The sequence below is a fragment of the Pan troglodytes genome, chromosome 20, assembly GCF_028858775.2.
Source record: "Pan troglodytes isolate AG18354 chromosome 20, NHGRI_mPanTro3-v2.0_pri, whole genome shotgun sequence".
Classification (NCBI taxonomy): domain Eukaryota; kingdom Metazoa; phylum Chordata; class Mammalia; order Primates; family Hominidae; genus Pan; species Pan troglodytes.
In genome coordinates, this window is record NC_072418.2 from 7,491,664 (window position 1) to 7,502,381 (window position 10,718).

The 10,718-nt window shown below is 60.6% G+C and overlaps 1 protein-coding gene across 7 annotated transcripts in view; it reads left to right on the forward strand.

Moving 5' to 3' along the window:
* Positions 1 to 10,294, forward strand: part of KDM4B (lysine demethylase 4B) — a 186,916-nt gene extending 176,622 nt beyond the window's left edge. For all 7 annotated transcript variants that reach the window (XM_054673181.2, XM_054673182.2, XM_063801027.1 and 4 more), the window contains 5 exons: positions 478 to 663; positions 759 to 923; positions 1,458 to 1,577; positions 7,051 to 7,143; positions 8,017 to 10,294. In XM_054673181.2, the coding sequence (XP_054529156.1) occupies positions 478 to 663; positions 759 to 923; positions 1,458 to 1,577; positions 7,051 to 7,143; positions 8,017 to 8,193 (741 nt within the window). In that variant the 3' untranslated portion in view covers positions 8,194 to 10,294. The remainder of the gene's footprint in view (positions 1 to 477; positions 664 to 758; positions 924 to 1,457; positions 1,578 to 7,050; positions 7,144 to 8,016) is intronic.
* Positions 10,295 to 10,718: the final 424 nt, after the last annotated feature.

Consider the following 10,718-nt stretch of genomic DNA (forward strand, 5'->3'; position numbering starts at 1 on the left):
CGAGCCCACTTCCTGTGTCTGGGGGTGGCCTGCCCTGGGGGTTGCAGATCACGGGGTCACATGGTCTGCACTCACCTCTGTGTCCCCAGGGCACATCTCTGTCGCCACGTGGTTCCTCTCTGGCTGAGCGACACCACGTGGGGCTCTTCAATGTCTGTCCCAGCAGTCAGTGACACGCAGGGGGACGGGAGAGGACTCCCCGGGGGCTGATCTGTCCCAGCAGCCAGTGACACGCAGGGGGGATGGGAGAGGACTCCCCAGAGGCTGAGCAGCAGGAGGCTGGGTCAGTGGGTCTGGAGGGCTTGGCCAGGGAGGCTGTGGGCTCTGGGCTGTGGAGGGGAACCCTCACTGGGCAGAGCACAGGGCCACTCCCGCGATGCCTCCCTTGAAGGCTGTGCCGGGAGGGGCCGGGGACTCCATTCCAGGGTCCCTAGGGAAGCTCGAGCCCCATGCCCCTGCCTGTGTCCCCATCCCCAGAAATGCGTGTACTGCCGGAAGCGGATGAAGAAGGTGTCAGGTGCCTGTATCCAGTGCTCCTACGAGCACTGCTCCACGTCCTTCCACGTGACCTGCGCCCACGCCGCCGGCGTGCTCATGGAGCCGGACGACTGGCCCTACGTGGTCTCCATCACCTGCCTCAAGCACAAGTCGGGGGGTCACGCTGTGAGTGCCTGCCCGCCTCCTTGCCCCCAGCCCCTGGCTCCCGCCCCCACCGACACCCGCGCTGACTGCCCCCCACACCCTCTGCACCCTCCCAGGTCCAGCTCCTGAGGGCCGTGTCCCTAGGCCAGGTGGTCATCACCAAGAACCGCAACGGGCTGTACTACCGCTGTCGCGTCATCGGTGCCGCCTCGCAGACCTGCTATGAAGTGAACTTCGACGATGGCTCCTACAGTGACAACCTGTACCCCGAGAGCATCACGGTGAGCTGTGGGGTGGGGCAGGGGGCGGGGGGAGGCTGGGAGCAGAGTGACAACCTGTACCCCGAGAGCATCACGGTGAGCTGTGGGGTGGGGCAGGGGGCGGGGGGAGGCTGGGAGCACAGCGACAACCTGTACCCCGAGAGCATCACGGTGAGCTGTGGGGTGGGGCAGGGGGCGGGGGGAGGCTGGGAGCACAGTGACAACCTGTACCCCGAGAGCATCACGGGGAGCTGTGGGGGGTGGGGGCAGGGGGAAGCTAGGAGTGGCCTGACTCCAGATCCCTTCACGGGGTCCCCTTGTCCTCAGGGCCCCAGGCCCTTTCAGGAAAAGCACCGCTCACTGTTCTGCAGAAACAAAGCAGAAAGCGATCCGCAGCCAGGGCTCTGCACCGCCCCGCTACCCCGGGCCCCCGCAGCCGGCTTTGGGGCTTCAGGCAGAGAACCTCACTTGCCAGCGCGGAGAGGGTCTAAAACCCAGTGACAGCCCCCAGCGTAGTGTGGCCAGGACCTCACCTCCCACCTCTTCTCCCTGCAGAGTAGGGACTGTGTCCGACTGGGACCCCCTTCCGAGGGGGAGCTGGTGGAGCTCCGGTGGACTGATGGCAACCTCTACAAGGCCAAGTTCATCTCCTCCGTCACCAGCCACATCTACCAGGTAAGCGGGGGATCTGGCAGCCGCGCCATGCCTTCACCAAGCTCTTCTTGTAGGTGCGGGGACAGGAGGATCACACCCCTGGCCCAGGTGCCTTTGCCTGGGGCACTGGCGGGTGTGGGCCATGGTTAGTGAGGCCCGCAGGACCCAGCTGAGCCTTGGCTCGCCTGCCTAAGTTAGAAGCACAGGGCTTGTTTGTTTTGAAAGCTAAAGGGGCCTCCACTCGGGTGACATTTCCCTTTGAGACACCTTCTCAATTTTTCTTAACATAAGTTCTCTCTTTCACCATTTTGGAGTGTACAGCTCAGTACCCCTGGGTTTTTTTTTTTTTTTAAATCAAATTGGTAGTGAGTTTCTTCTCATGACTGTGGAAGAGAAATTATTTAAAAGTGTGGAATCTTAGACCGGGCACGGTGGCTCACCCCTGTAATCCCAACATTTTGGGAGGCTGAGGCAGGTGGATCACTTGAGGTCAGGAGTTCAAGACCAGCCTGGCCAACATGGTGAAACCCCGTCTCTATTAAAAATACAAAAATTAACTGGGCTTAGTGACAGGCACCTGTAGTCCCAGCTGCTCGGGAGGCTTGAGGCAGGAGAATCGCTTGAACCCAGGAGGCAGAGGTTGCAGTGAGCCGAGATCACACCACTGCACTCCACACTCCAGCCTGGGTGACAGAGCGAGACTCAGCCTCAAAAAATTAATTAATTAATTAAATGAAATAAAAGTGTGGAATTTTAGGAGGAGAGCTGCCCATATCCCAGCAGCTAGAAGCATTGCTCCCAAGCCTGGTGCCGCACTTCCCTTGAGCTCCCCTGGCTCGAGGCTCCCGGGAGGAGGCGACAGCTTGTCTCTTCCAGTCACATCTGCCCCATTTGAGGAGTGGAAATGAAGCCTCAATCCTCACTCAGAGTCACCTCGGGTCATGCAGCGGGTCAGCTGGTGACGTCCTGGCCTTAGCTCACACCCCGAGCCCCAAGTTCTTTGTAAACATCGGAGTTCAGCTCTTTACTGCGTCGGTTAAGGTGAAAACCCTAACCCCTGCGATGGTCCCGAGGCTGCGTTAAGGAAAGGTCCCGCCCGCATCTCCCGCCAGACCTGAATGAACTGAAATGATCGAGTGTCACTGAGTGCCCAGGACCACCCCTACCCCCCGCCGTGCAGGCCGGCCCCGCCTGGTCACCACTCTCGGACCTGTCACTGAGCATCCAGGACCCCCCCCCCACAGTGCTCTGCAGGCCGGCCCCGCCCGGTCACCGCTCTCGGACCTGTCACTGAGCATCCAGGACCCCCTTGCCATGCAGGCCGGCCCCACCCGTTCACCACTCTCGGACCTTGCAGGGTCTTCCCTGCTCCTTGAGAAGGGAGTGGTTTCGGGGACAAGCCATCCCCATGGCCAGCCCTGTGGGAGCTACCACCAATCTCCAGACACTGTCACTTTTGCTCAGCTCCAGCCTTCCCCGGGGGAGGCTCAGGCAGCTCCTTGGACTTCCTGATTGTGTTAGGCTTAGACCAAGGGCAAGGTTGATTTGCACCCCTTAGCCCATCCCGGGCAGCAGCAAAAGAGAATAATCCCTGCTCAGCTCACCTGGCGGCTCTTCTCTCAGGTTATGAGTTTCAGGCCCGGCTGGGCGCGGTGGTTCACACCTGTAATCCCAGCACTTTGGGAGGCTGAGGCAGGAGGATCACTTGAGGCTAAGAGTTCGAGACCAGCCTGGGCAACAAAATGAGACCCCCCCCCCCGCCCCCAATCTCTACAAAAAATTTTAAAAATTAGCTGGGCATGGTAGTGTGCGCGTGTAGTCTCAGCTCCTCGGGATGCTGAGGTGGGAGGATCGCTTGAACCCAGGAGGTCGAGGATGCAGTGAGCTGTAATTGAGCCACTGTACTCCAGCTTGGGTGACACTGAGACCCTGTCTCCAAAAAAAAAAGAAAAAAGAAAAAAATCTCTGCTGGGAAGCATTCTGGTGCATCTAGTACATGGCAGGATGGGTGGGGTCTGTGTGACGGTGACAGCACCCTCCGCCTGCCCTGGGAGCCTCAGAGTCCGGCCCAGGCAGGTCGGACTGGACTCCGAGGAGGGGAGGTTGAGCCAGGACCTCTAGAACACCATGGAAGTTTACTCCAGAGATCAGGCTGAGCATGTGCCAGTCTCTCTCCCTCCCTCAAGAAACCTATGAAGATGATAGAAAACACACGAATAGATAAATAGCCATTTATAACGTACACAGAGCACAACCGTGGTGGAAAATGACAAGGGAGACGCAGGGTGGGTCTTGACAACATCCCACAGAAGAGGCGCCGACGCAGCCCCCGCCCTGGTGGCGAAGGAAGTGCTCCCAGGATCATTGTCATGTCACCAGAGCCCAGGCAGGGCCAGCGTCAGGGGAGCTCACCCCAAGGAAGCCGAGCTAATGAGACAGTCAGAAATGAGATGATGCCAGCCAGGCGAGGGGGCTCACACTGTGATCGCAGCACTGTGGGAGGCTGAGGTGGGCAGAGCGCTTGAGCACAGGGGTTTGAGACCAGCCTGGGCAACGCAGCAAAACCCCGTCTCTACAAAAAAACAAAATTAGCTGGGCATGGTGGCACGCACCTTTAGTCCCAGCTACTTGGGAGGCTGAGGTGGGAGGATCACTTGAGCCTGGGAGGTTGAGGCTTCAGTGATCCGAGATCGCGCCACCGCACTCCAACTCGGGTGACGAAACAAAGCCCTGTCTCAAAAGAAAAAAAACAAAAAAGATGTCACATTTCCAGAGTGCTCGGGGCGGGGGGCAGAGGCTGTGGAATCAGGAATGGGTGGTATCGGAAGCCAGCAAGCCACCGTGGAGCGCGCGCCTGCCTGCGAGGTGGCGGCAGGACCTCGATCACACAATCATGCAAACGCCCGCTGTGTGCTGGCCAAGGAGGTGGGGCTGGAGCTGCCTGCCCCGAGGCCAAGGCCTGGTCGGGGGGTGGGGGTGGGGTCCCAGGTGACAGCGAGGCCGAGTGGATGAGACCCCCACATGCCAAGGCCCCAAGAGCCTCCCCGCCTGTCCAGAACACTCGGAACACGTTTCCCTCGCACGTGACCCCTCGAGATGCTTCTGAGACGTGCCAGGCAAGACGTCGCCACAGGGAGCCCGGGCCGAGGTGCACGCCTCTCTGATTTCCTGTAGCTGCAAGTATATCCAGTTTTCTCAAAATGTTAAAAAGCAAACGCCGCCTTCAGAGCTTGCCCTGTGGAGACTCATAGTGAAAGCAGGTTCCAGGGAGGCCACTGGGAGGAAATCAGCTTGAGTCTCCAGTCAGCCCCCAGTTCCCAAATGACCCGGGCACAGAAGTTTCCCCGGAGCCCACTTGGACCGGGCAGTGTGAGCGCCGTCCTCCTAGGCGGTTCTGTGCTCCTGAGAATCTGGGGCGGATCTCTGCAGTCTTCCTGACCCAGAAACCTGAGCCAGTTTCCACTGAGTTTCTAGAACGCGCCTTCCCCTCCTGGCAAGACTGCTTCTGTGCCTGACTGAATCACTGTGTGCCACGCCTGCCAGAATCCGAGAGGCCGAGTCGGGGCCAGGGATGTGGGGAAAGGCAGCAGGTGGGCCCTGGGACTCCTGGGGTGGGAGCTCTAAAACCCGCTGCTGCCCGTGGCAAAGCGGAGCCTCCAAAACCCGCTGCTGCCCGTGGCAAAGCGGAGCCTCCAAAACCCGCTGCTGCCCGTGGCAAAGCGGAGCCTCCAAAACCCGCTGCTGCCCGTGGCAAAGCGGAGCCTCCAAAACCCGCTGCTGCCCGTGGCAAAGCGGAGCCTCCAAAACCCGCTGCTGCCCGTGGCAAAGCGGAGCCTCCAAAACCCGCTGCTGCCCGTGGCAAAACGGAGCCTGGCCACGCCGGGGGTGGAAATCGCTTTCCGGGGTGCTGGGGCTCCGACACTAGGACTCCTTCACCCAGATTCTCCTCACCGGACAGATGCTGGGAAGGGGCCTTCTCCCGGTGGCTTTCCTCTACAAATGAGATGGGTGGGACGGGGCAGAGGGTGGCACCCATGTCCTTGGTTCCCAGCAGGCTCCTCCACACATCCCCGAGAGATCTGTGCTGTCGTCCCAGGACACGGCCCAGAGGCAACCGGCCATCTGAGAGTCCACACTGGGCACTCCCCGCCCTGCTTCTCCCGCCGCCTGCGCCGGCCAAGAGGCCTGTGGAACCCACAGCAGACACTTGCTCCAGGGCCCACGTCTGTCTCCATCCCCACCCATCCCTGGAGGAGTCACAGGGACCGGCAGGCTTGGCTGCCCCAAGGCAGGGTCTGTGCTCCCTTGGAGAGGGAGGTGCTGCGATCCCGGGCCCCCGCCCTGCACACTACCTGGGGCATCTGGCCCCAGACACACTTCTGTGATGGTCTTAGTGTGTGACTTTTATACACTTCCGTCATGGTCTTAGTGTGTGACTTTTGTACACTTCTGTGACGGTCTTAATGTGTGCATTTTGTTCATTTTGAGACGGGGTCTTGATTTGTCACCCAGGCTGGAGTGCAGTGACATAATTAGAGCTCACTGCAGCCTCGACCTCAGCCTCCTGGGTAGCTGGGACCACAGGCACATGCCACCATGCCTGGCTTGTTTTGAGTTTTTAAATGTGAAAAGCGAGCCCTCTGATATGGGAACCTTCTCCCCCTGGAGCAGAACGGCAGTCAGGCCCAGGGAGTGACCCCAGCACCTTTCCTGGCTTGGGAACACGGCACCCATCGCAGTTATGAGGTGGGCCTGGAGACCCGCCCCTCCCTGGCACGCCCTTCATGGGACAGTGTTGTGTTGCCAGAGGGCCCCTGAGAGAATCTCTGCGAGCCTGAGCTGGCACCAAGCTTAACGAGGAGGAAGCGGGGTGCTCCCAGTGCCCCTCACCAGTCAGGCATCTGCCGCCTAGAACAAGGCACCAGCTGGGGAGGCTGGAAGGGGGTGATTTTTCTCTGAGTTGAAGGGAAGAGGTGACTGAGCTGTTTTCAGAGGGCCACACATAAGCCGGGGACCCTGTCCTTCACCTTCTGGTTGGGGGCTCCTGAGCTCAGGCCCCTGCGTTCCCCTGCCCGGCCTCCCCTGCCTCCCAGGCCCTGTTAGGGCACTGCGCCTCCTGCCTGGCTCTGTGTCCACCAGTGACGCTGTCACCTTGTCCTGGGGCTGTGTCTTCATGGAGACAGATGTCTTTTGAGCTGGGAGGAGGTGAGGGGTGAGTGTTCTGTCTCCATGTGGAAGCTGCGGGGCCCTGCCTCTGCCCCAGGCTGTCCCATCCTCCGTCATCCTTGCCCCGTGGTACGGGACCCTCAGCCTGATCCTTGTTTGCTGCAGGCGGTGTCAGAGGTGGACATGAGCTTCAGCTCGGCTGCATGTGGCCTCTAGCGGGCCCCATGCACCCAAGTGGGCCGGCCTCCCAGCTCTTGAGGCCGTGGCCTGCTTGGAGCACCTGCCATCCTGGCAGTGCCAGGCCCCTGAGAGCCACATCCCCCTGCAGGTGGAGTTTGAGGACGGGTCCCAGCTGACGGTGAAGCGTGGGGACATCTTCACCCTGGAGGAGGAGCTGCCCAAGAGGGTCCGCTCTCGGCTGGTGAGTGCGCGAGGCTGGCCTGGTGGCTCCGGGTGACTCAGGGAGCCCGTCTGGGACGAGGCAGGGCACAGACTGCATCTTCCAATGGCGTGGACCACCCCCTCCTCTTGCACCTCTGCTGGAAGGGGGTCCCGGCTGCCCCAGCACAGCTGGTCCATGGGCTTCTGGCAGGAGACCCTTCCTTTGCCTTGACTCCGGGTGCCGCAGCTCCTGGGCGATGCCGTTCATGTGGGGAGGGAGGGTTGGAGAAGCCCCGCCCCTCCCCTTGTCACGAATGCAGAGCAGACCCTCCCAGCCCCCTGTGCCCTGCAGGACCCGCGCTGCCCCACCCTGCACAGGGCGGCCTCCGAACCATCACAGGTTTTGGGGCACAGGCGAAGTACGGGCACCCCAGTTGTCAGCTTAAAAAAGCTTTTCCTGAGGTTTTTCCTTATTAAACGGGAGCCTGAGTCCTGGAGGCAGCGGAGGCAGCGCCAGCTTTCGCTCCCCCAGCCCTCATGGGCTTCCTTTATTCTCTTTCTAATCGAGAGGCGAGGTGTTGAGGGGCAGAGCCCGTGGGGGAGGTTCCTGGTGCTGGCCACAGCTGCTCAGCCGCAGAGGGGTCCCTCGGAAAACAGATGGGAGCTGCCAGATGGATGGTCCCAGCCCCAGCCAGGGTGCCCACCCCACTAGGGGGCCAGAGGCTGGGGCCGAGTGCAGGGCCCCTCTGCTGGCAGGATCAGGGGTTTACACGGAAACAGGAGCCTGCTGAGCAGCCCCCACAGCAATCAGGGCTCTGTGTCCAGCCAGCTCCTCTCAGAGGCCATAGACAGTGGCTGGGGCCGCACAGAGTGTCTCCACCGTGCTAACCACTGTGCTTCCGCTCTCCCGCAGTCACTGAGCACGGGGGCACCGCAGGAGCCCGCCTTCTCGGGGGAGGAGGCCAAGGCCGCCAAGCGCCCGCGTGTGGGCACCCCGCTTGCCACGGAGGACTCCGGGCGGAGCCAGGACTACGTGGCCTTCGTGGAGAGCCTCCTGCAGGCGCAGGGCCGGCCCGGAGCCCCCTTCTAGGACAGCTGGCCGCTCAGGCGACCCTCAGCCCGGCGGGGAGGCCATGGCATGCCCCGGGCGTTCGCTTGCTGTGAATTCCTGTCCTCGTGTCCCCGACCCCCGAGAGGCCACCTCCAAGCCGCGGGTGCCCCCTAGGGCGACAGGAGCCAGCGGGACGCCGCACGCGGCCCCAGACTCAGGGAGCAGGGCCAGGCGGGCTCGGGGGCCGGCCGGGGGAGCACCCCACTCAACTACTCAGAATTTTAAACCATGTAAGCTCTCTTCTTCTCAAAAAGGTGCTACTGCAATGCCCTACTGAGCAACCTTTGAGATTGTCACTTCTGTACATAAACCACCTTTGTGAGGCTCTTTCTATAAATACATATTGTTTAAAAAAAAGCAAGAAAAAAAGGAAAACAAAGGAAAATATCCCCAAAGTTGTTTTCTAGATTTGTGGCTTTAAGAAAAACAAAACAAAACAAACACATTGTTTTTCTCAGAACCAGGATTCTCTGAGAGGTCAGAGCATCTCGCTGTTTTTTTGTTGTTGTTTTAAAATATTATGATTTGGCTACAGACCAGGCAGGGAAAGAGGCCCGGTAATTGGAGGGTGAGCCTGGGGGGGGCAGGACGCCCCGGTTTCGGCACAGCCCGGTCACTCACGGCCTCGCTCTCGCCTCACCCCGGCTCCTGGGCTTTGATGGTCTGGTGCCAGTGCCTGTGCCCGCTCTGTGCCTGCGCCCGCTCTGTGCCTGCTGGGAGGAGGCCCAGGCTGTCTGGTGGCCGCCCCTGTGCACCTGGCCAGGGGAAGCCCCGGGGTCTGGGGCCTCCCTCCGTCTGCGCCCACCTTTGCAGAATAAACTCTCTCCTGGGGTTTGTCTATCTTTGTTTCTCTCACCCGAGAGAAACACAGGTGTTCCAGAGGCTTCCTTGCAGACAAAGCATCCCTGCACCTCCCATGGCTCAGGGTGAGGGAGGCCCCCAGGCCCTTCTGGTTGGTAGTGAGTGTGGACAGCTTCCCAGCTCTTCGGGTGCAACCCTGAGCAGGTCGGGGGACACAGGGCCAAGGCAGGCCTTCGGGGCCCCTTTCGCCTGCTTCCGGGCAGGGACGAGGCCTGGTGTCCTCGCTCCACCTACCCACGCTGCTGTCACCTGAGGGGAATCTGCTTCTTAGGAGTGGGTTGAGCTGATAGAGAAAAAACGGCCTTCAGCCCAGGCTGGGAAGCGCCTTCTCCAGGTGCCTCTCCCTCGCCAGCTCTGCACCCCTCTGGGGAGCCTTCCCCACCTTAGCTGTCTCCTGCCCCAGGGAGGGATGGAGGAGATAATTTGCTTGTATTAAAAACAAAAAACGGCTGAGGCAGGAGTTTGGGACCAGCCTGGGCTATATAGCGAGACCCCATCACTACAAATTTTTTACAAATTAGCTAGGTGTGGTGGTGCGCACCTGTGGTCCCAGCTACTCGGGAGGCTGTGGTGGGAGGATTGCTTGAGTCCAGGAGGTTGAGGCTGCAGTCAGCTCAGATTGCACCACTGCACTCCAGCCTGGGCAACAGAGCGAGACCCTGTCTCCAAAAAAAAAAAAAAGCAATGTTTATATTATAAAAGAGTGTCCTAACAGTCCCCGGGCTAGAGAGGACTAAGGGAAACGGAGAGAGTGTTACGCAGGAGCAAGCCTTTCATTTCCTTGGTGGGGGAGGGGGGCGGTTGCCCTGGAGAGGGCCGGGGTCGGGGAGGTCGGGGGGTGTCAGCCAAAACGTGGAGGTGTCCCTCTGCACGCAGCCCTCGCCCGGCGTGGCGCTGACACTGTATTCTTATGTTGTTTGAAAATGCTATTTATATTGTAAAGAAGCGGGCGGGTGCCCCTGCTGCCCTTGTCCCTTGGGGGTCACACCCATCCCCTGGTGGGCTCCGGGGCGGCCTGCGCAGACGGGCCACAGAAGGGCAGGCCGGAGCTGCACGCTCTCCCCACGAAGGTATCTCTGTGTCTTACTCTGTGCAAAGACGCGGCAAAACCCAGTGCCCTGGTTTTTCCCCACCCGAGATGAAGGATACGCTGTATTTTTTGCCTAACGTCCCTGCCTCTAGGTTCATAATGAATTAAAGGTTCATGAACGCTGCGAAACCCCGTTCCATGCCCCGGCAAGTGTCTTCATTTCTGAGCTTGTGCTAGGGGGACTGATGTTGGGGCCTCCCTGGGGTGGGGCTGCCCGCGCCCCGTTCTCCTGGGAGAAGGTTTGCTTCCAGAGCTGGATGTCCCTCCGCTCCCACTCTCCAGGGTCCCCAACACACCCCAGCACACCCAGGGGCAGCTGTCATGCCCCTCATGCTGTGGCCAGGCTGGGTGGCTGGGGCAGCGGACCCCATGATTCCCCCTCAGTTCCCTGGAGGCCTGGCCCTGGCCTCACTTGTCCCAGCCAGCAGCTGCCCTGTCCCTGTCCCCCATCCGGTTCTGGTTACACCTGAGCCCCGAGAGCATTGCTTATGGTGGTGGTGGCTGGCGGACGTGCTAGGCGCTGGGGCTCACGGCCCTGGATGGCCACTGGGAC